Source organism: Leopardus geoffroyi, chromosome E3 (assembly GCF_018350155.1).
Source record: "Leopardus geoffroyi isolate Oge1 chromosome E3, O.geoffroyi_Oge1_pat1.0, whole genome shotgun sequence".
NCBI lineage: Eukaryota > Metazoa > Chordata > Mammalia > Carnivora > Felidae > Leopardus > Leopardus geoffroyi.
This window is the reverse complement of record NC_059340.1, coordinates 32,785,618-32,812,778: the sequence shown is the minus strand read 5'-3', so window position 1 is coordinate 32,812,778 and position 27,161 is coordinate 32,785,618. Positions and strand designations below refer to the sequence as shown.

At 55.0% G+C, this 27,161-nt stretch overlaps 1 protein-coding gene across 16 annotated transcripts in view; it reads left to right on the top strand.

The window, feature by feature from the left end:
- CLEC16A (C-type lectin domain containing 16A) overlaps positions 1 to 27,161 on the top strand; it is a 203,662-nt gene that overhangs the window by 94,432 nt on the left and 82,069 nt on the right. For all 16 annotated transcript variants that reach the window (XM_045461252.1, XM_045461260.1, XM_045461254.1 and 13 more), the window contains one exon: positions 6,379 to 6,499. In XM_045461252.1, the coding sequence (XP_045317208.1) occupies positions 6,379 to 6,499 (121 nt within the window). The remainder of the gene's footprint in view (positions 1 to 6,378; positions 6,500 to 27,161) is intronic.

Sequence of the window (27,161 nt, the reverse complement as noted above, 5' to 3'; positions counted from 1 at the left end):
GCACCGGAGGGATAGGCCGGGCAACCAGGGGGTGCAGAGCGCCAGGGAGATGTGGCTCATTCCAGCACCTCTAGGGAAGGGACATGGCTGGAGCGCAGAGCGAGGGAGGCCCAATGGGAAGTGATGAGGCTGGAGGGAGCTGATCTCAGGGGCCTTAGAGCCCAGCCAGGACCTTGGCCTTGGTAGCTGATGGCTGACATCAGGCCCTGCCAGCCCAGGGCAGACGGTCATGGTCCACAGGAGAGAATGGGAGAAATTCAGGGGTGGGGCAGATGGCAGAGGGAGGGTTGCTTGGGCTTTGGGGTTCCTTTACCCATCTGAGAGGAGCACGTCCCTGCCCTTGCCAGAAGTATTGTGGGGAGTCAGTGAAAGGCAGAACACGAAAGGCCAGTAGTGGTCCTTTTTTTTTTAATAGATATTTTTCTTTTCTTTTTTTTTTTTTTTAAGTTTATTTATTTTGAGAGAGCGAGAGAGTGCGTGAGCAGGGAAGGGACAGAGAGAGGGAGAAAGAGAGAATCCCAAGCAGGCTCTGCACTGTCAGTGCAGAGACCAAGGCAGGGCTCGAACTCATGAACTGCGAGATCATGACCTGAGTCGAAATCAAGAGTCGGATGCTTAACCGACTGAGCCACCCAGGCGTCCCAGGCCGGTAGTAGTTGCTGGTGGTACGGGCCTCCCTCTCTTTGCCCCTCACACCTCACTTGGTTGTAAGCGGCCTGCCTCCCTTGCCGCAGACGGGATGCGTAGCCCAACTAACTGAGCGCAGACAGAGCGCTGGGAATGTCTGCACTTGCCCGGGGTCTCTTGTTCAGTCTTTGTCTGTGTGACAAGTTTATAAAAGCAACTCTGAAAGCCTCAGGGCCCCTGGGTTTAGAGCCCGCGAGAAGGTGGCCGAATGGTAGAAAAGAGGGCCGGCCATCTCAAAGCAAAGCCATCTACCTTAGAGAAGCTTTCCTTTGTGACTTCAGATTTCTGAAGGGGAGTTTTGGCCACTCACCTCAGTTCGGTTCCTATTTCAAGGAGCTGTCTAGAATCCTCCAGAAGCTCCAGAATCCTTAGCCCATTTCAGACATCAGAACGCAGCAGTGTGCTTTGAATTTGAGCTAAAGGAAGTGTATGCTTTAGCAAGCAATTGAGGGCTTATGTGGTTTCTTTCAAGTTCTTTGCTTGTATCCAAAGAACATTCCATTTCATCCTTTTGGATTCAAAGGTTTTCTTCTTCTTCTTCTTTTTTTTCCACCAAGGAAACTTTTTTAACTTTTAGGAGGCTGACCCTTTTCAGAAATCCATTCTGTTTCCTTAAGGACTTGTTGAAGGAAGTTCAAACAACCCTTAATAATACATCATTCCTAACTTGTAAAACAGTCCTCCCTCCGTTCATCAGAGAGCCCCTGGACACTCACCGTATGCCAGATGCTGTGCCCGAGGGCACAGAAGTAAACTGGGCTGAGGGGACATTTGAGTAAGAGTTCAAGATGTGAATAAGCACGGCATGTTCAGGAAGCGGGGTGACCGGCAGGCTGAGTGAAGGGAACGGGATAAGACAGGAGGGTGACCGGGCCTCGCAGGCCATGGGGAGGCACCCAGCACTGAAAGTCACGTTGTGCCTCCTGCGCATTCTTCCATTCCACAGATGTGTTGAGCATTTTCTAGGTACTGTGCAAAATGCCAGAATAGACAGTGAATGGAGATTATAAAACGAGACCAAAATAGCAAGAGAGCCACTGAGCCATGCCAGCTGGTAAGGGTAGTTCACGTAGAAATGAAGGTCTACTGGGGTCTGATGAGAACGTGTAAGCAGAAATGGGGACTTGGGCTGGGCCCCTCCCAGAGGCAGTGAGAGAAGCAGTTTAGAAAGAACACAGGCTGGTGAGACCAACCAAGGTTCAGTGCCGGCTCCAGCTGTGTGACATTGGGCAAGTTGTTCAACCTCATCGAGCCTCAGGTTGCTCGTGTGTTCTGTGTCTCAGCTTCTGCCCAAGGTAGTTGGAAAGACGGGCTGCAGGGTGCCTGGCAGACAGGAGGTGCTCAGGAAGTACTTACTGTGCGGTGAAGCAGTCTAGCATCTCAGGAGGGAAGGAAAGAGAGTTTTTCGTGGTCTCCTGAAGCTTAAGGCTAGAGAAGAGTTCGAGGAATTTTGGTGAACATCAAAATCTGAATTTAATCCAGTAGCCACCTTTCCGTGGTAATCTGGGAAGCCATTAGGAAACACGTGTATTTGTGTGAAATTTTATTTGTCCCTGAATTCTGTTCCCTATCCCCACGTAAAACCACACACAGGTTTTGTGTTTATCGCTGTTGACGGTGAGGAGATAGGATATTTTGCTTTCCTCTCTGGATGTGTATTACGCATGAAAGAACATCTTGTGAGGTTCTAAAGGTGGAGGGGAAAGAATTTCCCGTGATTTCATCACCCAAGACACTTTTCGCGTCTCCTCCCTGCCTTTGTTTGGAAGCGTGTCTTCTCATGGAGGCAGGAAGGGTGCCTCGTGGCCTCGCTTCCAGGCCCCTCCCTGTCCTTTCTCCGTCCTGCAGCAGAATCAGGAAGCTCTCCTTGTTGTGACGCGGTCGTCGCAAGTCGAATCTCCTACCGGGGCCTGAAAGTTTATCTGGTGACTTCTGCCATGACTTAGGCATCTTTCTGCTGGTTCGATATCCTGGTTGCTTCCGGGATCACATTATTTTCAGCTAAACTGTCATGAGCAGCTTCACGAATACAGTGTTTTCTTTCTCCTGGCTTATTTCTTTAGGATAAGTTCCCAGAAGTGGAGTTTCCGCTTCAAAGGGTATGAACGTTTTTTGCGTGACACTGGACATCCCGGCAAGGCGCTTTCCCAACGGGCTGTGCCCGCTTTACACTGCTTCGGCGTCCCATTAAGAATGACTGACTCTTCGTGGCCACTTCCACGGCCTGGTGGGCTTCTAACCTGGGCGACTGCCCCCTAAACTCCGCGGCTTGCAGGTGTGGCAGGGGCAGTGGGGAGAGGGCTGGACCTGAGCGCTGTATACGGGGCGGCCCCAGGGCTCGGGGGCTGCGCCTCTGCGGTGGCCCCTGAGATCGGGGCCGGTGGGTACCCCCCATTCCCAGAACTTGCATCTGGGCTCGGGGGATTCGTGTGACTCACCTAGGTCCGTCTGAGCCCGAAGCCATCCTGCCCCACTTGGCGAACTCGTTCCACACGACCCCCTCGCAGAACTCACTCTTGGGGGCACTGGAGCACGCAGGACGCGTCTCTTCTTGGTACTTGAGCGTGCTCAGCTGTCACTCCTGTCCAAAACGAATGTGTTCTTCCAGTGTCCGTCTGCCTTCCTGGCATTCTGTGGAAGCTTCAGAAAGAGTAATGAGTCCTTTTTCCTTTTCAGTAAAACTTGACAAATTGCATGTTTATTTGGCACAGTCCAGAGAAGCGCTCAATAAAAGCCTGGGTCCCAAGCCTTAAATCTTTTGAAGGCAAAGGCATATGGTTGGAAGAATACAGACTTTGGAGTCTGGTTGTTAGTCGAGTCACTGTGGGCAGGCTGCCTCACATCCCTGGGCTTTGCTTTCCTGTCTGTAAAATGGGAACCACGCAGAGTTGTTAAAAGGCTTCAGTGAGATGTCGCGGTCTTGCCTCGCTAGTACCTGGCAGGACTCTGGTGAGTAGAGGGGGTGTTATTGTTTAGGGGGCTGTGGGATGAATTTGAGGGCCTTGATCCTGGTGTTTTACCTCTCTTTTGTGAATTCTTGGACTTGTGTGGCTAGTCAACGTGCCTGGTGGACCCTGTAGGAACCCCAAGGGACCCCCATCTTTAGTCCAAATGGAGCACCTAGCCCTGTGGGGTCCGTCCTCCCTCGTGGGCATGGGCTTTTCACACCCTCTTCCTTCTCTTAACTGGGGCAAGAACCAGGAAAAGTATTTTCGGGGCGTTTATTTTATGTTCTGTATTCTTCATATTTTTATTATTCTATTATTATTGTTATTATTATTATCATTTGGTATTTCTGGAAATACCTGCCATTTGTTGCTTGCAGAGCAAAAGCAGATGTGTTACCAGAAAGGTCTCTCCTAGGAGCCGAGTTCTGAACTTTTATATTGGAAGGTTTTGGTTCTCAGAGTGATGGTCTGTAGAAAGCCACACACATTTCTGTTCTCAACCCCCAGCGAGGAGGGTCCTGCTTGATTTCTTTGCCCTCAGAACCCCGGGAGGAATGGGTTTTTGAGACAGAAATGAAGCATTCACTCAGCTTCGACCTGACCGATGGGCCTTTTTTGGTCACATCCGAGGCCCGTGACTCATTATTTGAGAGTTCAGATGGCCGTGTAGTTCAAATGACCACCCGCATCTTGGGCTTTCTGCGCTCAGGCCGGCACAGGCGTGTGAATTTCTTCGTGTGCTCGGTTAAGTGCCACAAGCATCAGACATTCCCGGTTCCAACCCCAGCTCAGGCATCATCAGCCCTGTGAACTTGGTTCAGTCTGCCTCTCCCTGTTCTGTCTCTTCCCGTGTCACAGCTTTGACACTGCGGTGAGGTGCCCACGGTGCCTGGCACACGGTGGCTGCTTCATAATTGCCATTTCGATTTTAAGAAAACGAAGCCACACTTCTTTCTCTTCAGATTGTTGCAGACGTCTTACGAAGACTGTACTTTAAAACGCTGATAAGAACAATCAGACCGATACTGATGCAGCTGCCACTCTCACTGCCATAGAAAAGCTTATCTTCCTCTAGTACTTTGGCGTGACCTCAGAATGCATCCAGGACGTAGGATTGTTCTTCCGGTTTTCTACGTTAGGAGATCAAGAAAGTGGCTCAGGTCTCTTGCCAGTTGCAGGCCACAGCCAGATGAGGCTTTCCGTGTGCGGGTGGGTATCCTTGTGGCCTGGGTCATCGGGAGCCAGCGCAAGCCCCGCTCTTTGGAGGCAGAGGCAGGAATTTGCCTTCCCCCAGCCCCGCCCCCGCCTTGTTTCGGGAGGCACCTTGTCTTATGAAGGGCTGCCTCCCCGGTCAGTGGGCCAAGCCTGTGGCCTCAGAACTGTAAACAAGAAGACCAAAAGTGGGCTGGCGCTCATCACCGTGTGGCTTGCCAGTGGCGACAGTGGTTTGTCCCCGTGCCCAGCTAGCGAGTGGCCGCAGTGAAGGATGGCTGCCCCTTTACTAGCACATGCTACCCACGCCCCCGCCCCCCCGCCTTATCTCAGAGCCTCCTAGCATCCCTGTGAGGCGGAGGCCACCACCCCCATTTCACAGATGTGGACATTGGAGCTCACGGGGGTCAGGGGCCTTGCCCAGCAAGTCCAGCGCAGACCTCGTGTGTCTGACTGCAGAGCGGTTTCCCTCAGGCCTCAGGCCCGTCAGCTACGCTTCAGGGGAAGAGGTGGGAAGACGGCCTGTGCGAGGGGCTGCCCCTTGGCTTCCTGGTCTCACCGGTGGGCCACTCAGCTCCAGTCAGGGACCCGAGGGTAGCTTGCGTGCTACCAGCACAAGCCGGGCCCGCGGTGAAGGCTGCTTTCTGCACAAACATCTCTGGTTCCGGGGCCTGGGATTCTGCTTTCTTCCCGGTCTCTGGGAAGCGTGGATGGCCATGCTGGATCCCTCCTGGATGCCTCTTTCGCGGGCCAGGGATCCCCATGCTCGCGGAGCTGCCTCTGTTCCCAGAGAGCTGGCTGGGTCAGTGTGAGGGGCCCTTGGGGCACCGATGTCCCCGCACACCTGCCAGGCCCCAGGTCTGCCGTCCCGTCCACAGCGTAGCCCCTGTGCAAGGCCGAGGGGCTGAAGCTTTGCTGCGCACGGGCTCGCCCAGGAGGGGCAGGGGTGGGCTTTTAATCGAGTCGGGCCGCCCTGAACCCTGCAGGGTTCACCCTCTGTCCTCTCTGCCCCCACGTTCAGTAGGTGGGACGCGGAACGCTGTCACTTGGGATTTGCGTTTCCAGATTCTGTGCTGGTTTAGTGGGAAGAGGCCAGGTTCCAGCCCTCCCTAGATGCGTGCCCTGGGGCAGGGAACTTCACCTCCTTGGGTCTCAGTGCCTTGTTCGCAAAGCGGGCCACCTGCTGAGGACGCGGGGGTGTGGGGGGGGGGTGGTCAGAAGGTCACGTGACACTAGGGGAGAGGTGCTGGCAAATGACAGGTGCTCGGTTGAGGTGAAGTGCCCTCACTTGTGGATAAGTGGGAACAGGCTGCACCTGTTGATTTTCTTTCTTTTTCTTGTTCTTTTTCTCTTCTTCTTTTTTTTTTTTGGTCTTGCTTTGCAAACACCAGAGCCCTGGGACTGGGACTGGGAGAGGTGGACTTCGTTTTGTTTGTTGAAATCAAGAGCCACTCTGTGGTTTCTCCACATGGAGCACGTCACCTAACTAACTACAGGTTCATTTTTTGCTGCTCCCCAACTGTTTGTGCAGGCCATCCGGGTGTTCTTCATGCTCCGTTCCCTGTCACTGCAGCTGCGAGGGGAGCCCGAGACCCAGTTGCCACTGACGCGGGAGGAGGACCTGATCAAAACCGATGACGTCCTAGATCTGAGTGAGTCACGGCAGGGGTGAGGGGGCGGGGCAGGGGGCAGGGTCCGCTCCGCCCTGCCGGCTCAGACGTAGCTGGGAGGGTCAATGTGCCACCAGCATTTGGGACTGCGGTTGATCCGTCACCAAGCACCAACAGAGCGTGCGTGTCCCACAAAACTCCAAGAAAGGGCCCTGCCTTCTGGGCGCCTGGAAGCCCGTCGTGGGTTCTGCTCGCCGCAGCCCAGGTGGGGCTGTGCAGGTCGTCCGCCGAGGGGTCTGGGCGGGGTGATCGGGGTCTCCGGCTCCAGGATCCCTGCCCTCCATATGACCGTGGCACTGCCAGTTTGATTGGTTTTCTGTATGATGCCAATGATTAAAGATTCTGCTGCTAAAAAGGGGGGAGGGTGACTTTCAAAAGTGACTGTGGGTGACTTGATTAAAAGCGACAACGGGCATTAGCCTGGTTGCGTTCCGATAACCCTTCTCGTACGTGTAGGGCTCTCTCTTTCCTCCCATTTGCTATAGGGCACGTGCACAGGGATGGGCAAGGTGGCATGGTGACATAGTAGGATTCTTCGGTTAGAAGAGACGGAACACACAACTTAGGCTGGCTTCAGGACCAGAAAGGGGAGTTGGCTGACGTCACTGGGAAGTCCAGGAGTACACTGCCTTCAGGCATAGCTGCATCTAGGGACTTAAGCAGCATCATCAGGAAGCTGCTGCCCTTTGTCTCCGCTGGGCTTCCCTTTGTTCTGGCTTCATCCTCAGGAGGGCTCTCATCAGATGGTGACAAGGTGGCCGTGTGCCATTCCAAAATCTACTGAACTGGCTAAGCAGCCCTTCCAGAAATAGGGCTGCTCTTTCCTGTGACTTGATGGAGGTCCGCAGCAGGGCTCTCATTGGTCTGGCTTGGGTCCATTGACCATCCCTGAACCAACCTGTGGTCAGAGGAATGTGGTTCACTAATGGGTGAGGCCGGGGTCTCGTGGCTGGTCCTTGAGCTGGATGGTGGGGCCCATTTCTTTTGAAAGAAAAGACTCAGACTCCACCTGTGAGTCAGGAGGGAGGTTGCCCTCAAAGAAAACTCAAAGACATGGAAGTTGAGCAGGCAGGACCCGCAGAGGGCCACCCTTTGTAGCATATGGTAAAGACAGGGTCCTGTTGTTTTAAGTCCGCTTTATTGAGATCAGTTTACGTCTGATAAAATTCGCCAAGGTTTAGCGTACAGTTGAATGAGTTTTGACAGAAGCGTTCCATTGTGTGACCCACGATCCTGATGTAGACCCCTGAGGGTTGGCACTTGAGCCGGATACCCCTGCCCTGCCGTGTGTTCCCTTGAACCAACGATGGAAAACACCCCCCGCCCCGCTTCTATTTCCTCGCCTGTAAAATGGCGATGAACTTCCTTATATTATGGGCCTGTGTTGAGAACTGAGCAAAATACCGTATGAAATATTATACGACTGAGCATTCATTGTGTCCAGGGTATAACTGCGCTCAGGAAGCTGCAGTCCTCTGTATTACCTGCTAATTAAATAAGGTGATGCATAGAAAGTGGAGAGCTTCCTGCGTGAATAGAGGCTTCTCCGTAAGTGATTATGATGGGTTTTACCTGTTGGTCTTAACTTCTCCTTCCTGCCTTCTTCTTGTTCTCTTTTTGTCTTCTCTCTCTGGGAGAACAAGGGAGCTGTGTCCTGTATGGGCTGCTCTCTGCTCATCTCCTTTGGCCCCTTCCTCCTTGAGAGATGGCCACAGGGATTTCTTTAAGGGTTTAAATTGATTAAGCTGACTGGAGAGAAGATAAACCAGTCTTTCTCTGATTGGATTCAGGGAAGGAGGGAGACAGCTTGCTTTCATGGGCAGCAAGAATGTTTGCATCCATGAAATGGAATTAAATTTTATGCTGGGAATTCACGTTGCTTCCTTCCCCCTCCACCTAGGAATGGCCCGCTGAAAGAAAGGTTAAAAGTCTTTCACTTATCAATTTTAATTGACTAGATTGCTAGTTGAGATCACTTAACTGAACCTTTTTGGGTAGCTGGCCATTAAGAAAGTAATGGCTGTCTGTCTTTACCCAGCCCCATCACAAATTATGTCTTCGCTAAAGGGCGCCATCCAGAAAGTACTAGGAATTGTGGGTTTTATGAACACATGATACTAGAATAAGGTATGCACGTGTTATTGTTTGCCTTTTCTTTCTTCTTTTTATTCTTCCTGGCAATTGTTCCTAAATGCTGGATCTCCCCTTCCATTGGGGAAAAGTCAGCATGCTCTGCACATCACAAAATGCCTTCTGTGTACATAAAATGTGGGCAACATCATAACCTAGATGAAGGCATTCATATTTGCCAAGCGATTGGAAACTGGGCATCCTCCTTGTGAGCGTAGTGATTTGAGGAGGCTGACTTCGGGGAGAAATGCTGGGGGCTGGTCAACTTTTCCCGAAGGTGATGTGATACGGGCGGACCGGCACAAAGGAATGCCAGCTCCAACCGACCAACAGATCGACCAACAGATCGCAGGAGGAGGTGACTTAACCTGTGTTTACTGACCTTGTCACACGTTGATAAGAAACCACAGCCCCATCACATATCTCCAGACCAGCTGTGAGCCTCTGGGTCGGGTGTGGCAGGTGAGCTCTGACAGGCTGGCTCCTGAACAGGAGCCTCGTGGAGGTCTTCACCCCTGCCCCTCCGGAAAGAAGCCAGCTGCCCGTGCTTGAGCCTGTTTTGTTTTTGTTTTTGCCGGAGAGGAGAGTGGCTTGGGGCAGAGGTCACAGACTGGCAGCGTGAAGGAAGGGAGGGCAGGTGGGCAGGAGGCAGGGAAGGGGGATGGGAAGGGAAGGCTGGCTTGACTAGATAAAACAGATCAGACTTTTAGAGAGAATGGCCCCGTGAATCACCACCTACCCCGCCTCCAGCTTCAAAGGTTATTACTCTCACTGCCCCTACCATTTCTCTTTTTATATACCCACACCCCGCGTATTAAAGCAAATGGAAGACGTCGCATCATCGCATCTATACATGCTTGTCTCTAGCAGACAAGGACTGGAGGCTGCTCTTATTAACTGAATTGGTTGCCACCCGTGCAGATGGTGAGCTTGCCCGGCCCTGCCGTGGCTCCAGATGGAGCCCGGGCAAGAGGGAGGGCTGGCGGCACCGTGCCCACTCCGACAAGCCATCGGGCTGGTGGCATCGCTCAGGGCCTTAGGTTCCTGAGGCTCAGAGGCCTTGCCTCTAAAATGGTTCTAAAGACTTGCCGGGGAGCTGTTGGAAATCAGATGAGATCACGTTGATGAAGCTCCCGGTGCCGTGCTGGGCCCATCGTAGGTGCTCGGTGAGGGGAGAGCTGGCTGTCGTCCCTGGTGCAGCTGCTGGAGAAGTGACATAGGGCTCACACTGCAGGGCTCTGCGGGGCGGGCGTCTTTGGCTTTGACAACAATTTGGAGGAGCGTATCCTGACATGTTTAAACCAGTTCACCACTTGTATGATGGCCCCATTTTGGGGGTAAGAAAGGCCGCGCTGGCTGCCTGCGTCCAGGTGAAGGGAGCTCACCAGGCAGGGCACTCCTGCGTGCTCCCTGATGGGCCTTCTGACCGACAGGCCCCTGGAGTGCCCTGAGGACAGCAGGCTGTGACCAGAAGCCAGCTTCCTGCCATAAGTGGCACCAGGGCCTTCTAAAAGGAGTCTTGCCTGTTTCTAGAAAAGATGGCCAATCATGGTAGGGAGAAATTCCCCCCTTGTCCATATATCCTAAGTAGATACCAGGCATCCTCGTGAAACTCCTGGATTCCTTCCCAGCCTTTTCCACGTGGCCACTTGACGTTTACATAGTGTGGCCGTAGCATGTGCGTCCCACACCTAATCTTGTCCCCTGATCTTCTAGACCCAGTCCGCAGATCCGTCCGTTCATTCCACGATGTGTTGGGCGCCTGCTGTATGCCAGGCACAGCGACGGGAGCTGGGATGTGATGGTGAGCTGAGGCCAGCTTGCTCTCTGCTCTGGTGGTGCTTCCAGTTTGGAGTGGGGGTGGGGGGGCCACCAACAGGTAAGGAAGTAAGTACACAATCACAGGTTGTCGGAGATGGTCTGTGGAGGCGGTTGGACGGGCTCTGTGCTCGAGAATAAGTAGAAGAAGACACCTCCTAGACTGGTCAGAGAGGCCTGTCTTGTCAGGCACCGTGAAGGAGGGACCAGAAGATTGTGGGAAAAGGCAAAACCGAGGCCCGCCAGTTAGAGGGGAATGGCAGAGGTGAAGCCGGAAGGGGAGAGCGCGTGGCATGTCCGGCAGCTGGTGTGGCCAGCAGGGGAGAGAGGGGCTGAGATGAACCAGAACTCAGGCCCAAGGCAGCGGGAACCCATCTGAGCGTTTCCACAGGGACATCGGTCCTTAAAGTGTACTTCCAGGTCACTTGGTCCCAACAGAGCCCCAAGGGGCTGGAGAGGCCACGTGGGAGGTGGTTATGAACACGGGCTTGGGGACCAGGCTGTGTCTGGTGTGAAATCCCAGCTTTGCCCTTGTAACGAGCTAGCGTATGGCCTTCTACAAGCAAATTTCGTGTCTTAGTGCCTCAGTCTCCTCATCTGTGAAATGGGAGTCGGTGGGAGGAGTAAAGGAGTTAATATGTGTGAAGTGCTTGGAGCAGTGCCTGGTGGCGCTCGCCAGCCAGCCATTTGGAAGGCCCGGCGGGGTTCGGGGATCAACCAGCAGTGCGGAAAGGGGGATGGGAGCACGGACGGCATTTCGTGGCGATGCTGGAGATCCAGCTGGACTCTGGGCTCTGAGCTTGGCGACAGTGTGGGCAGCAAGGGGTGGGGGTGGGGGGACAGCGACTCCGTAAGCAGGGGACCAGCCCTGGAGGAGGAGACGAAGCCTAGTTGGGTGGTCGCAGAAGAGGTGCTGAGCGGCGGCCCGGCCGTGATGCCCAGGGCGAGGGTCGGGCGTTGGCGGACACTGTCCTCAGGAGAGGTTCCCCACAACCGTCACGAACTTCGCAGTTACCGTGTGGAGCAGTAGAACATTGGCCGAGGCGTCTCCTGGGACCGTTGCATACCTGGTGGCATTTCTCCTTGTGCCGTGTCACCACACAGATGGCTGTTGCTCACAGGTGCCCACAGCAGTTAGAAACCTAGGTCACACAGTCTGTGCGAGGGGGTCCCAACCCTCCAAACACGGGTCTGCACACCAGCAGCTCTCTGTACTCTGGGTCTGCCTCCTTGCCCAGGCTTGGACACACCTGTGTGGGGGCCTGGAAACAGGCCTGTGGAGGGTAGAGCAGTGGTTTCCTGTGGTTCCTAGACCTGGGGACTGCACTGCCCAGTACTGTGCCAAAACGATAAAACCCCAACAAACCCCTGGGGTTGGGATTGCCAACTTTTTATTTTACGAAGTCTTTTTTTTTTTTTTTTTTAAAGCATTTATGAACTACCATTTCATAAAAGAAAGGAATCCCAGATAAGGAGGAAGGGTGTCATTTCAGAACAAAGGACAGACTTTCCAAGAACTATGCCTACGTGCTATGTTTTAATGGGGTCTATTCTTTTTATTCACCTTTGAGAGACAGAAAGAAAGACAGAGTACAAGTTGGGGAGGGCCAGAAAGAGAAGGAGACACAGAATCCGAGGCAGGCTCCAAGCTCTGAGGTGTCAGCACAGAGCCCGGCATGGGGCTTGAACCCACAAACCATGAGCGAGGATCATGACCTGAGCCGAAGTCAGACGCTTAACCTACTGAGCTGCTCAGGTGCCCCAATGGGGTCTCTTCTTTAAGTAATTCAAGTGCAGGCCAATTACAAGAACAAAAGTGTCTCTGTCTTTTTTGAGCTCCGTCTTGTGGGGGAGGTGAGGACGGACCACCTGGGCACACAGAGGAAAGTCAGATGGCCACTGTGTTAAGGCGCCCAGGGGTTGCCTGGAAATCACAGAGGTTTTTGAGGGAGCGACCACCCATCTGATGGCTGGGTGTGCATGCAGGTGCCTGGCAGGAGCAAAGGCCCTGGGGTTGAGGGGGAGTTCAGGAAGATGAGAAGCAGCGGTGTGGCTGGAGGGCAGGGCAGGGTGGTGAGAGGACTGCGTTTGCCTGGGGCCCGGTGTGTGGGCCTTGCAGGTCGATCAGGGGTTCGGGCTTTCTCCTAAGAACAGTGAGAAGTGTTTTTCACCTGGTGATACGATCGCATTTGTATCTCAGAAGGCCCTCTCTGGCCTCAGTGTGAGGGTGGGTTTACGGGGTGAGGGGCAGCGTTCCAGCCAGGAGTCCTGGAGAGAGGCCAGGCCTGTGAGACGGATCCTGCAGAAGCGTTGTCCGAAAGGTGGTGCCCACAGGCTTCTTACACAGCCTGGTTTGCCCCAGCAAGTGGTTCCTGAGCGCTCTTGCTTTCTGCTCTAGGGCCCAGGTACAGGGACTCTTGATTGCTGGGAGGCCCATCCTGTTTGATCCAGCCCGTTCCTCTTGAACCTGACCCAGACCCGTCGTGCCTTCAAAGCTAATTATTAACAACAGTGATGTCATTTTGGTTGATCTCGTCTCCCGCCTGGCCAGGCAGGCTGCTGTGGGCCATCCCCCAGCGCTCCCGGCTGTTTCTAGGCCAGGACCTGCCTGCCTGTTTTGACAAGGGAGCTGAGGGTGTGGAGGAGGCCCTGGGTCCCAGAGCACTGCGGACTCGGGAGAGGACGGGTCTGACATCTGGATCCCAGCTCTGCCTCTTCCTCGCTGTGTCACTGGAGACACATCGACCCACCTCTCTGAGCCTCGGTTCCTCATTTGTAACATGAGAGTAGCAGTGCCCGCCTTTGCAGGGAAATAGCTGTGCAGACAGGTTGCAAACATCTGGCCCTCAGGCCCACGGATGTAGTTGGGTGTCTGGCAGAATATGTGTAATTTTATGCGAGTTGCCAACATTTTATTTATTTACTTACTTACTTATTTATTTATTTTTATTAATTTTTTTATTATTTCTTACAACATCATATGCTCTGTTTTATTGCATCTCATGTTGGGTAGAAGATAACACCTACCTCAATACCAATAACACATTGCCAACATTTTAAAATCGAGGTATCTTACTGCACAAACCCAGATACCTCTCACTTTGAATGTGAAACGGTGTGGTCCCTTGGGGCCGAAATGCCCGCAGGCAGCAGCGGGCCGCCTCTTTGCAGGGGCATCCTTCGCACCAGCTCGCGCTGTCTCCAGCCGCGGGCCTGCGCTGGACCCCAGCTGCCCGCTCGGCACCTCCCGCCTGCCACCACAGCGGACTCGAGCTCCCGCACCGACCTGCCTCCTGCAGCCTGCCCGTCCCCCAGTTGGGGGCAGCTCCGTCCCGGTGCTCAGACCCCGGGCTCGTCCTTGATTCTTTCTCTCCAACCCGCCTTCCGGTCGTCCAGCACCCCTGTTCGGCCCCTCTGTCCAGCTGTATCCAGATCTGCCCGCCTCTCTCAGCTCCACCGCCGCGAGTGCCCTGCCATCTGTCACCTGCATTGTTCTAGTGGCCTCGTAACCAGTCATTTGCTTCTGCCTTGTCCCCTGCAGTTTATTCTCAATGTAGCGTCCAGCGTCATCTTTTAAGCCAGGGGCGCCTGGGTGGTTCAGTCAGTTGGGCGTCTGCTCTTGACTTGGGCTCAGGTGGTGATCTCACAGTGTGTGGGTTCGAGCCCCGCATCCGGTTCTGCCCTGCACGGAGCCTGCTTGGGATTCTCTCTCTTTCCCTCTCTCTCTGCCCTTCCCCTGTTCATGTGCTCTTTTTCTCTCTCAAAATAAATAAATAAACTTAAAAAAAAAAAAAAAAAAAGCCAGGTCACGTCCTACCTTTATCACAGTGGCCTCCTTCTGACCCTGACTCTACAGCGGCTGAGAGGCTGAGTATTACCTAGCGCCGTCTGGCTGGCTCTGCTCTCTTGCTTCTCTTCAGACACGCCAGGCACACTCCCACCTCAGGGCCTTTCCTCTGGCCGTGCCCCCCACCTGCAAACCACTCACTCCCCACAACAAGTGCAGCTGTGGACACTTACACGGCCCACGGAAACCCGTGTGTGTCAGCCATGCTCCACATTCCACATGCGTGTTTGAGTTTGGACCAAGGCCCCCGCTCTCTGTCATCCTTTCGTTTGTTGACGAATAGGAGAGTGAACGTCATGAGCGACCCTGCGGCGTTTCCCATCTCCCCATTTCCTAGCATTCTGCGTGCTCATCCCAGCGCCCTGACAGGCGAGAGTTTGCAGGCCGCTTGGAAGTTCTGGCCGTATTCATCACATTGCCAAGATACTCTCTTCCAGCAAGGGGATTGTGAAGCTCCCCAAGCAAGTGATGTGGTTTGACCGTAAGTCCATGAAAATGTCAGCTCATTGATTTGCTTCTCTTGCAAGGCCAGTGATAGTCTTGTGGTCCCATCTGTCAGTTCTGGAAAACTCTCCGTGTTCTCTGGCTTTGTTGATGGCCTGGTCATTGTCCTGTGCCTTATCCTGCCAGAACTGATAAAATGACATCATTAATAAAGTGTGTGAAACACAAATCCAGAGTGTGGGACATTCTAAAAGACAGCTGACTCGAACTTCTCAAAATCGTGAATGCCATGGGAGACCAAAAGGAAAAAAGAAGAGGGGAGGGCGTCCATTCTATTATTGTTCTAAATTCTCGAAACGGAGGAGACCCCACTGTCCACTTGGGTTGGGTCTGACTTAGACGGAGAGGAACAAATAGCTTGAAAGGACTTGTTTTTGAAAACTGAGATTGGGAAATTTGCACATGGACTGCGATCGGGTCTTAGGATTGAGGTCCACATTACGTTTCTTAGGTGTGATAACGGCATCGTGCTTCCGGGGGAGAGTGTCTTTGTTTTTAGGAGGCGCAGGCTGAAGTGTTGAGGGCTAAGCTGGATGCTGCTTGCAACTCGGGAGTGATTCACAAAAATGTGAGTGTGTGGGTGGAGTGAGAGAGGAAGCAAACGCAGCTTATGTGAACAGTTAGTGAATCTAGGTGAAGGGCATGTGTGTGTTTATTGTACTATTGTTTAAACCTTTCTGGACCTTTGAAATGTTTCAACACAGAAGCTTAAGAAAGTGGCAAGAGAGACATGGAGCCCTTGAAAATCATTTAATTCACGAGGAGTGGCATGCTTGGGGAAGGGGCCTTGACTTCAGGAAAAAAAGCTGAGTTGGAATCCCAGCTGTGCGCCCCCGGGGCCAAGTACTTAACCTCTCTGAACTGTTCTTCCTCTTTGTAAAGTGGGGATGATAAACTGCGTCAGGGCTGCTCTGCAGATTCAAAGAGAGAATCCCTCAGGAATACGAAAACCGTCCTTCGCATTCTTCAGCTGGACAGCACACGGGGTGTGGAACGACTTTTCTTTTGAGAATGTTCTCTGTGGGAGTGCTGACATACCAGAGCCTCATGACTGCTTCTGTCCATGGGATACATTGAAAAGCAGAGGTGGTCACACGGGCGCGTTGATTAGACGATGGTTTCTTGGAAGGATGACTTTTAGGAAAGTGGGTGCTGGCTGATTTGGCAAAGAACTGAAACGTGCAGGGGAGGCCTGATTCAGACTCAGATGGCTCCTTGGGGGCAAGTCGGTGCAAGCGTTGGTGCCTGGAGCTCAGGAGAACTGGCTTGTTCGGCATTGACGCTGAAGCGGACTGATGTGGAATCAGAGGCACATGTGGATGTGGCCTTCAAAGTCCCATCCGGAGCTGAGTGTGGTCTGTGGCTCTTCAGCCTGCACCCCCACTGCTCTGTGTCTCTGAAAGGTCTGCAGTGCGGCAGAGCGCCCCAGCGGGCACCCCACCTGGGCGTCACCTGACCTGCGGACTGGGGACCACTCTCGACCCAGCTCCAACCCCACCCCACGGTCCCAGGGTCACCAGCCCCCTTGCCTCTGCCCTGACGGAAGTTTCTCTGTCCCTAGTGCCTCGTGCTGGGCCTGGCACACAGGAGACGCTCTGAGAAGGCTTGCGGGTTTGAACTGATCAGAGCCTTAGCAGTGGCTTTAATTATTCGTAAACGCTTAAGGCACATTCATTAACACGAACGTGGCATTTCTGAATGTTGTCTTGAGCAATTTGAGGCAGTTGGATTGCAAGTTAAGAACCCTGCATTTGAACCGTCTTGACCATGCGTTTGAATAGCCAGGGCCCCAGTGCAGACCGCCCTTCCCACCCCCAACCCCCTACAGGAGAAATATACCAAGAATCTTAAACTGACCTTGGAGGTTTCTAAAAATGCACATTGTGTTAATGTCAATAGTTGCTCCAGCCTACGTCATCTTACCTAAGAAGTAAAACACTGCGTTTCCGCCGCCCCCCCTTGCCCCTCTTTGATACTAGGACCCCAAACTCGATTGCCCAGAAAAAAGCGTGCTTGAATTAACCCACCAGTTCTCTCAGGGAACAGAAAACATGGGATTAACAGCATTTCCCCCTCTCTATGAATCAGGCTGCTTCTCCGTGTGCTTGATGAATAATGTTGCTGGCCCCTTTTCAGAAATGAAGTAGAAATATGGAGCAGTGAAATTTGTATCTTATAAAGTGGCTGGAAATGTGGTTATAATACAGCTGTCAGTTTTGTTCAAGTGGAAAATTTTAAAGTAAACCCAATTGCAGCATTATTTGGTTCTCTTAAAGCAGGGTGATGTAGCCGTTTCCTGTGTATTGATTATTTGATTGGTACCTGTCTGCTGGACTAATTTTTTTTCTTCTCAGTAGCGCTCATTGATGTGGTTTAATGTATATTCCTGTAATCTTTCCCTGTTTTATAAACTTACAATGATAATTGAGCTACATTAGAGAGCCGTGTCCTGCTGAAATCACAAGGTCACCTAATGACGGTGCCCTCTGTTGTCGGTTGTGCAGTCAGTAGTCCCCAGGATTGTTCTTCGGAAAAAGACAGAACTTGCAATTTTTTCCCCCCTCTAGGAAGCAGAATTTCTAAATTCCACTCTCTGCTTTGGGGAAATGAGGCGTTCTGAGTAAAAGAGACTGGTTTTGAGCTTTTTCCTTCCTTGCCTTTGAAAATCGTCATTTCTGCTGAAGACGCTCCACGATGCAAGTGTTTTTTCCCCACATCCCAGTCCTTCCTGTGTGTTTGCAAATGGGGCCACGGTTTTGTTCCTCGGATCAGAGGGGACCTGCTGGCCTAGATTTGCTCAAGGAGCGCTGTCTTCTGAGGCACGGCTCGGCCATTGGGAAGTGGACGGATTTCGGACACGGCTCTGTTCCAGGGCGGCCCTGGCGTTCTCAGGCTCTGTGACCCAGGCGTGTCCCCCTAGCCTTGGATCTCTCTGTCTGTACGTCACGGGACCGTCGGGAGGGAGGGATGCTGCCTGCTGAGCAAGTGTCTGGTGCGACCTGATAGGGCCTGGCCAGCAAAGGCCAGCAGAGAAGCTACTCCGACTTGACAGTCTTCCCCAGTCAATAAATGGGAATTCCATCTGCGTAGTCACTCAGGCCAGAAGCCTTGGAGTATCCTGTCTTCTCTCTTTTTCTCACCCCTGCGACCACGCCCTCTGCCAGTCCTGCCAGTTCAGGCATCAGGTAGACCCACAATCTGGCCCCTGCTCACCACGTTCCAGGCCTGCACCCTGGTCCAGGCCCTGGACGCTGTCCTCTGTCTGGTTTGCCGGCTTCCTCCCCTGCCCTTCTCCACCAACAAGAGCCCAGGGCATCCTTTCAGAGTGGCCGTCGGCACCCTCCAGCGCCCCCCTCCAGAGACCTGCCCGTGGCCTACAGGTGCACCTCCGCCCCGTGCCCCCGTCTCTCGCCCCTCCACTACTCCTGTCACGGGGACGCGGGAGAGCCCCCCACCCAGACCGCGGGCATGAGGGTGGCTGATGAGCCCCGATGCCGCCTCACTCGAGCCATCCTCCTTGACGACATCTGGCTGGCTGGCGGGGGCAGCGAGCCGCCACGGGAAACAGGAATTCGTGGGGTGCGTGGGGTTGAGGGTTAACGTTGAGTTTCAAGACATCCCTCACTCCAGCCCACTCGATGTGACTGTCTGGGGCTCTGCCCACACAGGGCTCCTCACCCCGAAGCTGTTGCTTTCCCTGCCACCACACGTCCCCTCCCCCCACCCACGGCCCCACCCGGCCACCAGGGACAACACAGGACTCCCCAGGCCTCAGGTGGGGAGGATTGGCTTCTGGCTGTGCTAGCTGATCAACCACAGAACACCCAAAACAAATCTCTGGGGAGGCTGAAGCAGTGACATACAGCGTGACCTTTATTGAAGGTCCCCCGCAGGAACGGGCCATCAGCCTTGGGCCTGTCCTCTCCCCTAGCCCAGGATCCTGGTGCCACTTTCCCAGCACCAGTCCTGCTATCTAACCCTGCCTGCTTTCAGCCGGTCCTCACCCTCCAGTTCGCCCCAGTCCCCACTGGGAAGTGCAGGAAGCAGGGAAAGGGGACCAGCACCTTCTTTCTGCTCCCTCGTAGGAGGGAGAGGTGTTCCATTCAGATTGGTGTTATCACCTAAGTTCCTAAGGAGAGGTCAAAGTCAAGGCATAGGAAGCACCTGCATAACGTAGGGGGGCCACCAGCCCTGACTTCAGAGGCGGCTGTGACGGGGATTGCCCTGCTTCCCGGTGACCAGTGGGTTGTGGGGCAACGTCGGTGGTCTGGACTGATGGTTTCCAGATGAATGTCGAATGGTGTTTGCTCTGCTAGGGTATTAGTAACAATGATGTTGAGACGTTCAAAAGTTTAAATTGGCATTTCTGCTTTGACCTGCCTGAAAATAGAAGTGAAAATTGGTTTGCTCCGCTGCCCTTAAGTGCATCAGAGGAACTGCTTGCGGGCATCAAACTTGCCCCTGACTCCCTAGGCCAGGGCAGAGCCCTAGCCCTGGGTGGCTGGTGGGAGGGCTGGTGGTTTCTGGCCTGGGGCTCTCTCTTCCAGAAGAGGATGACGGTGGAGATCCTCTGCCCGAGTTGTGCCTTAAAATCAATTTAGGAGCTTCAAAAGCTATCTATGCCCAGGCCCCACTCCAGAAAGTTCTGATTCACTTGTTCCGGGGATCAGGACCTCACATCTCTATTTTTAGATGCTCCCTAGAGGATTCCATCATGCAGTCAGTGTTGAGAACCACCGGGCCAGCCTGAACGAGAAATGTTCTGGAAGTTAACACTTGGTCTCTACTTTGCCGCTCCAGTTCCCTCTTGGAGCTCTGTTCTCGCGAAGCCCCCTAATCAACCGGATGTTGCGGGGACACTGGCTTTGGCGGCCTGATGCGGCGGTCACGTCTCTCTCTAGGTTCTGAGGTCTGCTTCTAAGGCGGAAACCTTGTCCTGTCCCAGTCAGCCTTACAAACCCCTTGGGAAGGTGGCATGTAGGAGAAGGAACGTCTCTCCATGGGTCCGACACAGCTGGTCGTGATGCCGGGGCTGAGACCGTGGCTGTCCTCCAGCAGCAGAGGAAGAGGAAGTCGGCTGTGCTGCATGAGGGGGTGTCTCTCTCCGGGAGAAGTCCCTCGGGCCCTGTGGGGGGTGCTCAGGGGAGAAGCAGGAGGAGCCGGGCCCACGAGGGAGGCAGAGTCCCGTCTGCCCCGTGGACCCACGGGGCACGTGCTCCTTCGGTGGGTCGCGGCCAGAACCGCGGTATTTGAGCTGTTCCATCGCTCTCCCGTCCCTTCCTGGATGCACACGGCTGGGTTTGTGTAAGCTAACCGCTCATGCGGTGTGCCTCTGCCTCCGTTGAACGGCGATTCACACCCGGGGCCCCTTGTTCCAGAGAGGGAGGGGCCGGGGGGCCGGGCTGGAGCTCCCGGCCCGGCCCTGCGGCCTCCGGCTACACGTGTGCCCAGGCAGCCCCCAACCCGAGCCGTGCTGGGCCTCGTTTACGATGGACGCGGGCCGCACCGGAGCCACCCGTGGGAGCCAAGTGTCCCTGCGGCACTGAAACGCCGGCCCGTCCCTGACTCTCCGGTCGTCCTGAACCAGCGCCAGTCCTGGAAACGGCCTGCTCTGTTTCATGCGGAGTCGTAAAGATGTCTCGGGAGCAGACAGTCAGACCAGGAGGCTGAGAAGTCACTGGAGCTGAGCCTGCCTTTCCCAGGTCTCCCGAGTGTTTGTAAGTCATTTGCTTATGATTAAGAGCTACAAATTCTCATCCTGTCGTCTTCCCTTCCTTCCTCCCTGGGTCTGCTCGGGGCCACTATTTTTTATAGAAGGTTCAAGGTGAGATCGACCTTTCCTCTCATTGCCAAGTCGCGCAGAAAAGCCCCGTGCAGCTTCCTGGTTTTCGGTTTGGCATGTCCAGATTATCTTTGGCATCCACTGCTTTCATCATCGGTACCCAGGCCCCAGGCCTTCCAGTTTGATAATCTGCTTTGCATTTTTGTAAGTGCATTCGGGGTTTTCCAGAGCCGTGCAGAGCCAGGAAACACGCATGTCATTTAAATGATTCCAGTTAACCTGTACCCTCTAACTGGTCGTTGACAGAACCCGCCTCTCCAGTGATAGGTTGCACTCTCCAGGGCAGCAGAATTGGTGAAAGTCTACAGCTTTATTTTGTGCTGGGCCCCTCCCCTCTGCCGCCTCCACTCTCATGAAGCCCCAGTCCCAGACTCTCAGGAGGCTGCAGGTGGAAGTCCCAGACAGTGTCTAGGGAAGGTTCTAGGCTGGATTTGTGCCGCCTCGTCGCCACTCCCAGAGGTCTCCCTTGGCCCCCCCGGCCCCAGCCCCTTCCCTTCCTGTCCTGGCATTCTCTGCAGTGATGATAGCGACCATTCCTCGGTCCGTTTCTCAGGTCGGCCGCTACCGTGAGCATTCTGCATGGGTTCGCTCATTTAACCGTCTCATCCCACCAAGTAGGTGCTGTTATTTTCCCATCTTGCAGAGGAGGAAACCTAAGCACAGAGAGGTAGAACGAGCCGCCTGGAGACATGCCACCAGGCCGCAGGGGCTCCAGGACGCGCACGCAAGATTCAGACAGAACTTGGACGCCTGACTCCAGGCTAGGGCTCCTCCGTTCATTCACGCACCCACTCACCCGTCCGCCCGCCGTTTACTGAGTGGGCACCGTGGTAGGTGGTACGACACAGAGAAGAAAACACAGCCCTCCCTTCAGGCAGGTGCTGGTGTCCCGGCAGGATTTCCATCAGCAGGTGGATACAGGTGCTCTGGGGGAAACTTGGGAGCACAGAGGGGAGAACTGGGGTGGGGGGCCGTGGTGAATGGGGACAGCGATTGCTTCTGGGAGCCCCAGCTTTTGAGCCAGTTGTTCTGAGGGTGTGTTCAGCAGGCTGATGAGCTTGGCAAGAATGTTCCAGGCAGGGGATGTTCTGGGTGAGGGCACAACAGTGCCCGTGATAGCCCGGCTCAGGACCCCACGTCTGGAACATCAGCTGGCCTAGTCGTTTCCTGCTGTGGCTGTAGCCGATTTCTGCAAAGTTGGTGACTTCGCATGGCACACATTTATCGTCTTAGGCGTCTGTAGGTCAGAAGTCTGATGTGGGTCTCACTGGGCTAAAATCAACATGTCAGCAGACCTGCTTTCCTTTCTGGGAGCTCAGGGAAGAAATCATTCATTTCCTTGCCTTTTCCAGCTACCCGAGGCGCCTGCATTCTTTGTCTCATGGCCCTCTCCCGTCTCCAAAGCTAGTAGTGGTGGGTTGAACCATTCTTCTGTCACATCACTCTGCCCTCCTCTTCCACTTTTAAAGACCCTTTCTGATTAGATGGGGCCCACCCAGATACTCACAGTGTAACCTCCCCATCTCAAGGTCCTTAATTTCATCACATCTGCGAAAATCCTCTTATAAGGGAGCGCGTTCACAGGTTTCTGGAATCAGAGCGTGGCACCTTCAGAGGCCATCATTCTAGGTACCACAGGTGGGATGCGGAAACTGGCAGGAGATGGGGACAGAGAGGTGGGCGGGAGCTCTGCGTGACACCCTGCGTGAAGGAGCCCCCAAGAACCAATAGCAGATGCACAGGGTAGGACATTTGCCCCCTGGATGTTCTTGGGTCCTGGGCCCTGCCCCCTGCCACATCCTTGGCAGGTCCTTCTGACCTTCCCGCCCCACGGAGGGCTGCGGCATGCCCAGAGGGCCCTATTTTAGTGGTACAGGCTAAGACTCTTCTCTCTGTGTCTCCCCACTCCCAGCCACTATCCCCGGCATGTCCCTGATTTCTGCCCACTGACATTCCCCATGCTGCCTCCCCCAGTTCCGGGCACCCAGCCACTTCCTGCCTTTTCTGCCAGTTTTGTCTGTCCGTCCCCTGGTTCCTGCTGCTGGGGCTCTTCCCATGGTTGGTGGTCTCCCAGGCAACCCAGGCTCACTTCTCCCCACAACTCTCCTTTTGCCCTAAAAAGCTCAAATGTCAGACCTCCACCCACCCACCCCCCCACCCCCACACACACAAGGCACCACTCCCTTGGGTCCTCAGGCCCCCGGGGCCCTTTCTTTTTGTTCTTGCACACCGGTAGTGCAGGCAGAGCTGACGATGGTGGTTCTCTCCAGCGAGCTGGGGCCAGAAGGAATTTTAATCAAAAGTCCCAGTGTGGCTTTGAGAGGGACCTTTCTCCAGGAAAGGATCAGATAGTTCCAGTCATTAAACGGTCTGCTGCAGAACGTTAGTCACGGACTCAAGTGGTTGGATTTGAAAATGAAATAAAATAAATGTGTTTTGTTTTGTTTCAAGACATGAGAACATTGTTGACCTTGGTGGAAAAACATTCTGGTTTAGGCCCTAAGTATACGTATGGGAACTGAGGTTCCGCCAATTCTGCAGATGGTTCCCTCGATTTTGATGGCGGTCGCTAAAACAGAAACCCACAGTAGCCTTGGATACGACCCGTGTGCGCGCACACACGTACGTGTGTGCATGTCACGGGAAAGCGCAGTCACTCGCTTTGTGGAAATCCAGACCCCCTCTCACACCATCGTTCACCCCTTCGGGCCGGGACCGTGGGCTCACGGGCGGTACCACTTCCCCTTCCGGGCCACCCTTCCCCAAGACCCAGGTCCAGCCTTTCGCTTCTCTGCCTGCTGTGAAGAAAGTTTCTCTCGAAAATAAGTGACAGCTCCCATCCCTGCCCCGTACATGGCTCTGGGTGACACCACAGACAAGTACTCGTTTGGGTGAGACCTTGGGGTTGACGGTGAGACTCGGCAAGGCTTAACTTGATGGGTTTGCTCGAGAGTCGGGAAGGACCCTGAATGTGATCAGCAGCCATCTGCTGAAGCCCTACCGTGTGCCCGACGGGACCCTGGGCACGGAGATGAGGAGCCCTGCCTCTTCTCGTGAAACCAAAGGGACGCACCCCTCCTGAGGTCACTCACTCACAGCGGGGTCCAGGGGAGCGGTTCCCTCCCACCCTGGACACCAAGATTTAAAACTTCCATGTTTGGCAAATCTCCATCCCTGTTTGGCTGTTAGGTCGTGTGTGGGCGTGAGACTGTGTAGCTTTGGAAACTGTGGGAGGTAGACCGTCAGCTGCACATTAAGGGTTTCTTTGCCCAGTTACAGAGACAGTGGGGGCTCCCCGTTGGTCGCAGCTCCTCCCCCGGCAAGTCTTCAGGTTTAACTCCTGGCCCCAGCCCCTTGCGATAGCAGTGACTTCCTGGAGAACCCAGTCAAAGGCTCTGAGAAGTCCTGCAGACTCAAAGTCAGCCTGGAGCGTGGGGGTGGCAGAAGCCGCCCCTCCCCGGCGGCTCACCGTCTGCCAAGTGCTGCCTGAGGATTTACGTGTAGAGGTCCCCCCACCGGGAGAGTTCCCACCAGCCCCTGACCCCGGCCCACTGCGCTCCGGCTCCCAGGCTCACACCCAGCAAGCCCCCCCGCTCCCCGACCTCTGATCCGTCCTGACGCCGCCTGGCCAGTCCCCACCTGAAGCCTGGTTCTTCCGCGGCGCATGTAATGACACCTTCAGCTTCCCCCACCCCAGTTGCGGTGGAAGGTGGGGCTGTGAGCCTGGAATAAACACGGTGCCTCGGCCCTGAGCCCCAGCCCCCGGTCCTGCCTGGGGAGCTCCTCTGTCGGCAGGGAGGGCCGGGCAGGCCGTCGGAGGGGAACCTGCCATGGGGTGTGCCCTTCTGAGGGAGAAGAGACGGCTCTGATCGGCTTGTGTGTGCTTTTGCTTGGCCAGGGATGGAAACGGGCACCGGGCTTTTCACCCGGCCCAGGAGGCAGGCACACATAGCCCCCGTTGGCAGCCCCCTCCAAGCTCCGTGCTCCCTCGCTGTCTCTCTGTGCGTCGGCAGGGTCGAGGCCTGAGACCCCCCAAGGCCCTCGGGCCTGAGCGGTCTGATCGTCAGCCGCTCTCCAGCCACACTGCTCTCTCTGGGACCCAGCTGCCCTCCTCTGTTTCCGATCCGCGGCTCTGCTCCCCTCTGCTTCTGACTGTCGCACGGGCCTGCCCCTCTGTCTGGGACGATCTCTTCAGCCACCGCAGTCCCTTTGCTTGGCCATCTCCCCGGCATCCTCTAGACCTCTGCACATAGCTCACCTCCCAGCAAAACCTCTTTGGGATCTCACTGTCTTCGTGGCGTTGGCCACCATTTGTGCTTTTCTGAGTTCGTGTGGTTATTTGATTGGCCTGGGTACCGAGGTGCCTGGGGGCGGAAACCCTCACTCTTCACAGTTGAACCTGCTGCTGACAGCACAGTGGACACCCGGTGAGGATTTGCTGGAGAGGGAGGAATGGAGGTGGCGAAGTGGCTTAGGAGCAGGGCCCATAAATGAGGACACTGGCCTTGTTTTCACACCCCAGGCCGTGATTCCAAGGGCACGTGGGCATCCTTGTAAACGTGCCGTCCCACAAACACCTGACATCGTTCCTCACGCCGGCTTGGTGTCTCTTCTCACTGGGAAGTCGGAAGGAGCTCGAGGCTGGATTCGAGGGCCCAGCGTTAGTCTTTGGAACTCGCCGGCCTTTGTGAGTCACCCACATTGTGCGCAGAGGCGGTCTGAAACTCTTAAAGATCTGTCGGCACGTCAGAATACCTAGTAAATCACAGTGCATTCTACCTGATGTTCCTTCTAGTCACTTGAAATGCCCGCCCTTGTGCAGCCCCCCTGGAAGATGCTGCTGAGGAAGCAGCAGCCCGGGCAGGGATGGTGATTCCCTCGAGGAAAATTAATACCACGCCATCAATTCTGGAGGCAAAGAGGGCCCGCGGCCAGATGGCTGTGCGTCGGCTGGAATAACTCACAGCCGTGTGGGCCCTGGTTTGGGAGGCCTCTCCTGGCCCTGCGTATAAATCAGTTCTTCTGCGGAGAGAGCAGGCAGGTGCCTTTGTCAGGGGTGGGGGAAGGGAGCCAGCCCCAGAGCCCCTCTTCCCAGAGTCTGTTGTCGTCTAGGGGGGCCTGAAATGCACGTCTCCGGCACCCGTTAGCAGCTGGGCCAAGCGCAGGGCTCCTCCGCGGACGGGGCTGTGAAGCCCTTGTCGCCGCTCCTGCTGGGACCACGGGCAGGGGCTTTTGTCCCGGCTGTCGGAGCGTTACAGGACAGACCCACTTTCACAGCGCAAGCCTTAAATGGATGGTCAGAGGGCACATCTGTGGCTTATAAAAAACAAATGGCCTGACAATTTTAGTGAAGGAGAGAGAAAACTTGCCTCGGAGTGAGCCCCCAGGGAGGGCAGACAAACTTGTCACTCGCCACAAGGCCTCAGCTGCCCCCTTCATCTTTACACGTCTCTGCTCTCCCATCTGCAAGATGAGAGTCACGAGGCCCGACACCCTAACAGTGGCCCTAACGAGGAATGCGTGTGATAAACACTCGGTTGTGGCCGATGTGCTTTGGGATGCCAGAGCCAAGGACACCTTCGTGGCGTTACCTCCAGGGGTTTCATCCCACTGTGTGTGGGACCCCAGTGCCAGGTGTCATGAGCTCTATTCTTCGGGTCAGGCCAGGCTGGCTTAACCCAACACAGACCTCTCTGGCACTACAGGGGTCTGTGGGGGGCGGTGGCGGGGGGGGTGGGTACCTTGCTCCCCACATCACTCAGGGACCAGGTTGGTGGAGGCTCCACCAGTGGGAAGGGCAGCCACATCCTAGCACGAGGGGCAGAGGGGAGTGAAAGAGCCAGAGGGCCCTGACCACCCCCCTCAGGCCCTCCTGCCCCGTAGGGATGCCCGACTGCCTCCCCGGCTCCCAGGTGTGGGGTGGGGAGGGCGTGGCTGCTCGGCATCCGGTGAAGGTCTCGGCCACGTTCGAGAGTGCACATCCTCTCTGCTGGTCCCTGGGAACCTCTTGAGGTCAGCAGCTGGCGTTTGGGGATTTGGGGATCGGGGACACCCGGGCCTGCCCCCTGCTGACCCAGAAAGAAAGCTGGGGAGCTGACAGTGAAGGAGGCACAAAGACAGACTGAAAGAGAAAGGGAGGACCTCGGTGAATTAGGGCCTTGACCCATTTTGAAACATGAGGCAAATTCTGGGCTGGGCTGAGACGGACCAGGCCCGTGGAGGCCGGGTGGGAGGGACGGGATGTGGCCGTAATTTGCACACGATCATGTTCCTGAGCCGTCCCTGTCGCTGGCTGAGCAGCAGGTGCCGGTAGAAGGCCCAGAGCTGACCTTGGGTTACCGTGGCGCCCCAGTACCACTGCCGGAAAAGAGGGAAGCTGGGAGAGCGTGAACACATCTTGGGCATTTTGGTGGCCTCCCCCTGTGGGGGCTCAGGACTGATTTGCACCCAGAGAGCTAGTAACACGGGTCGTGAGGCTGAGGCCTGCGTGGCGGGGGAGGCTG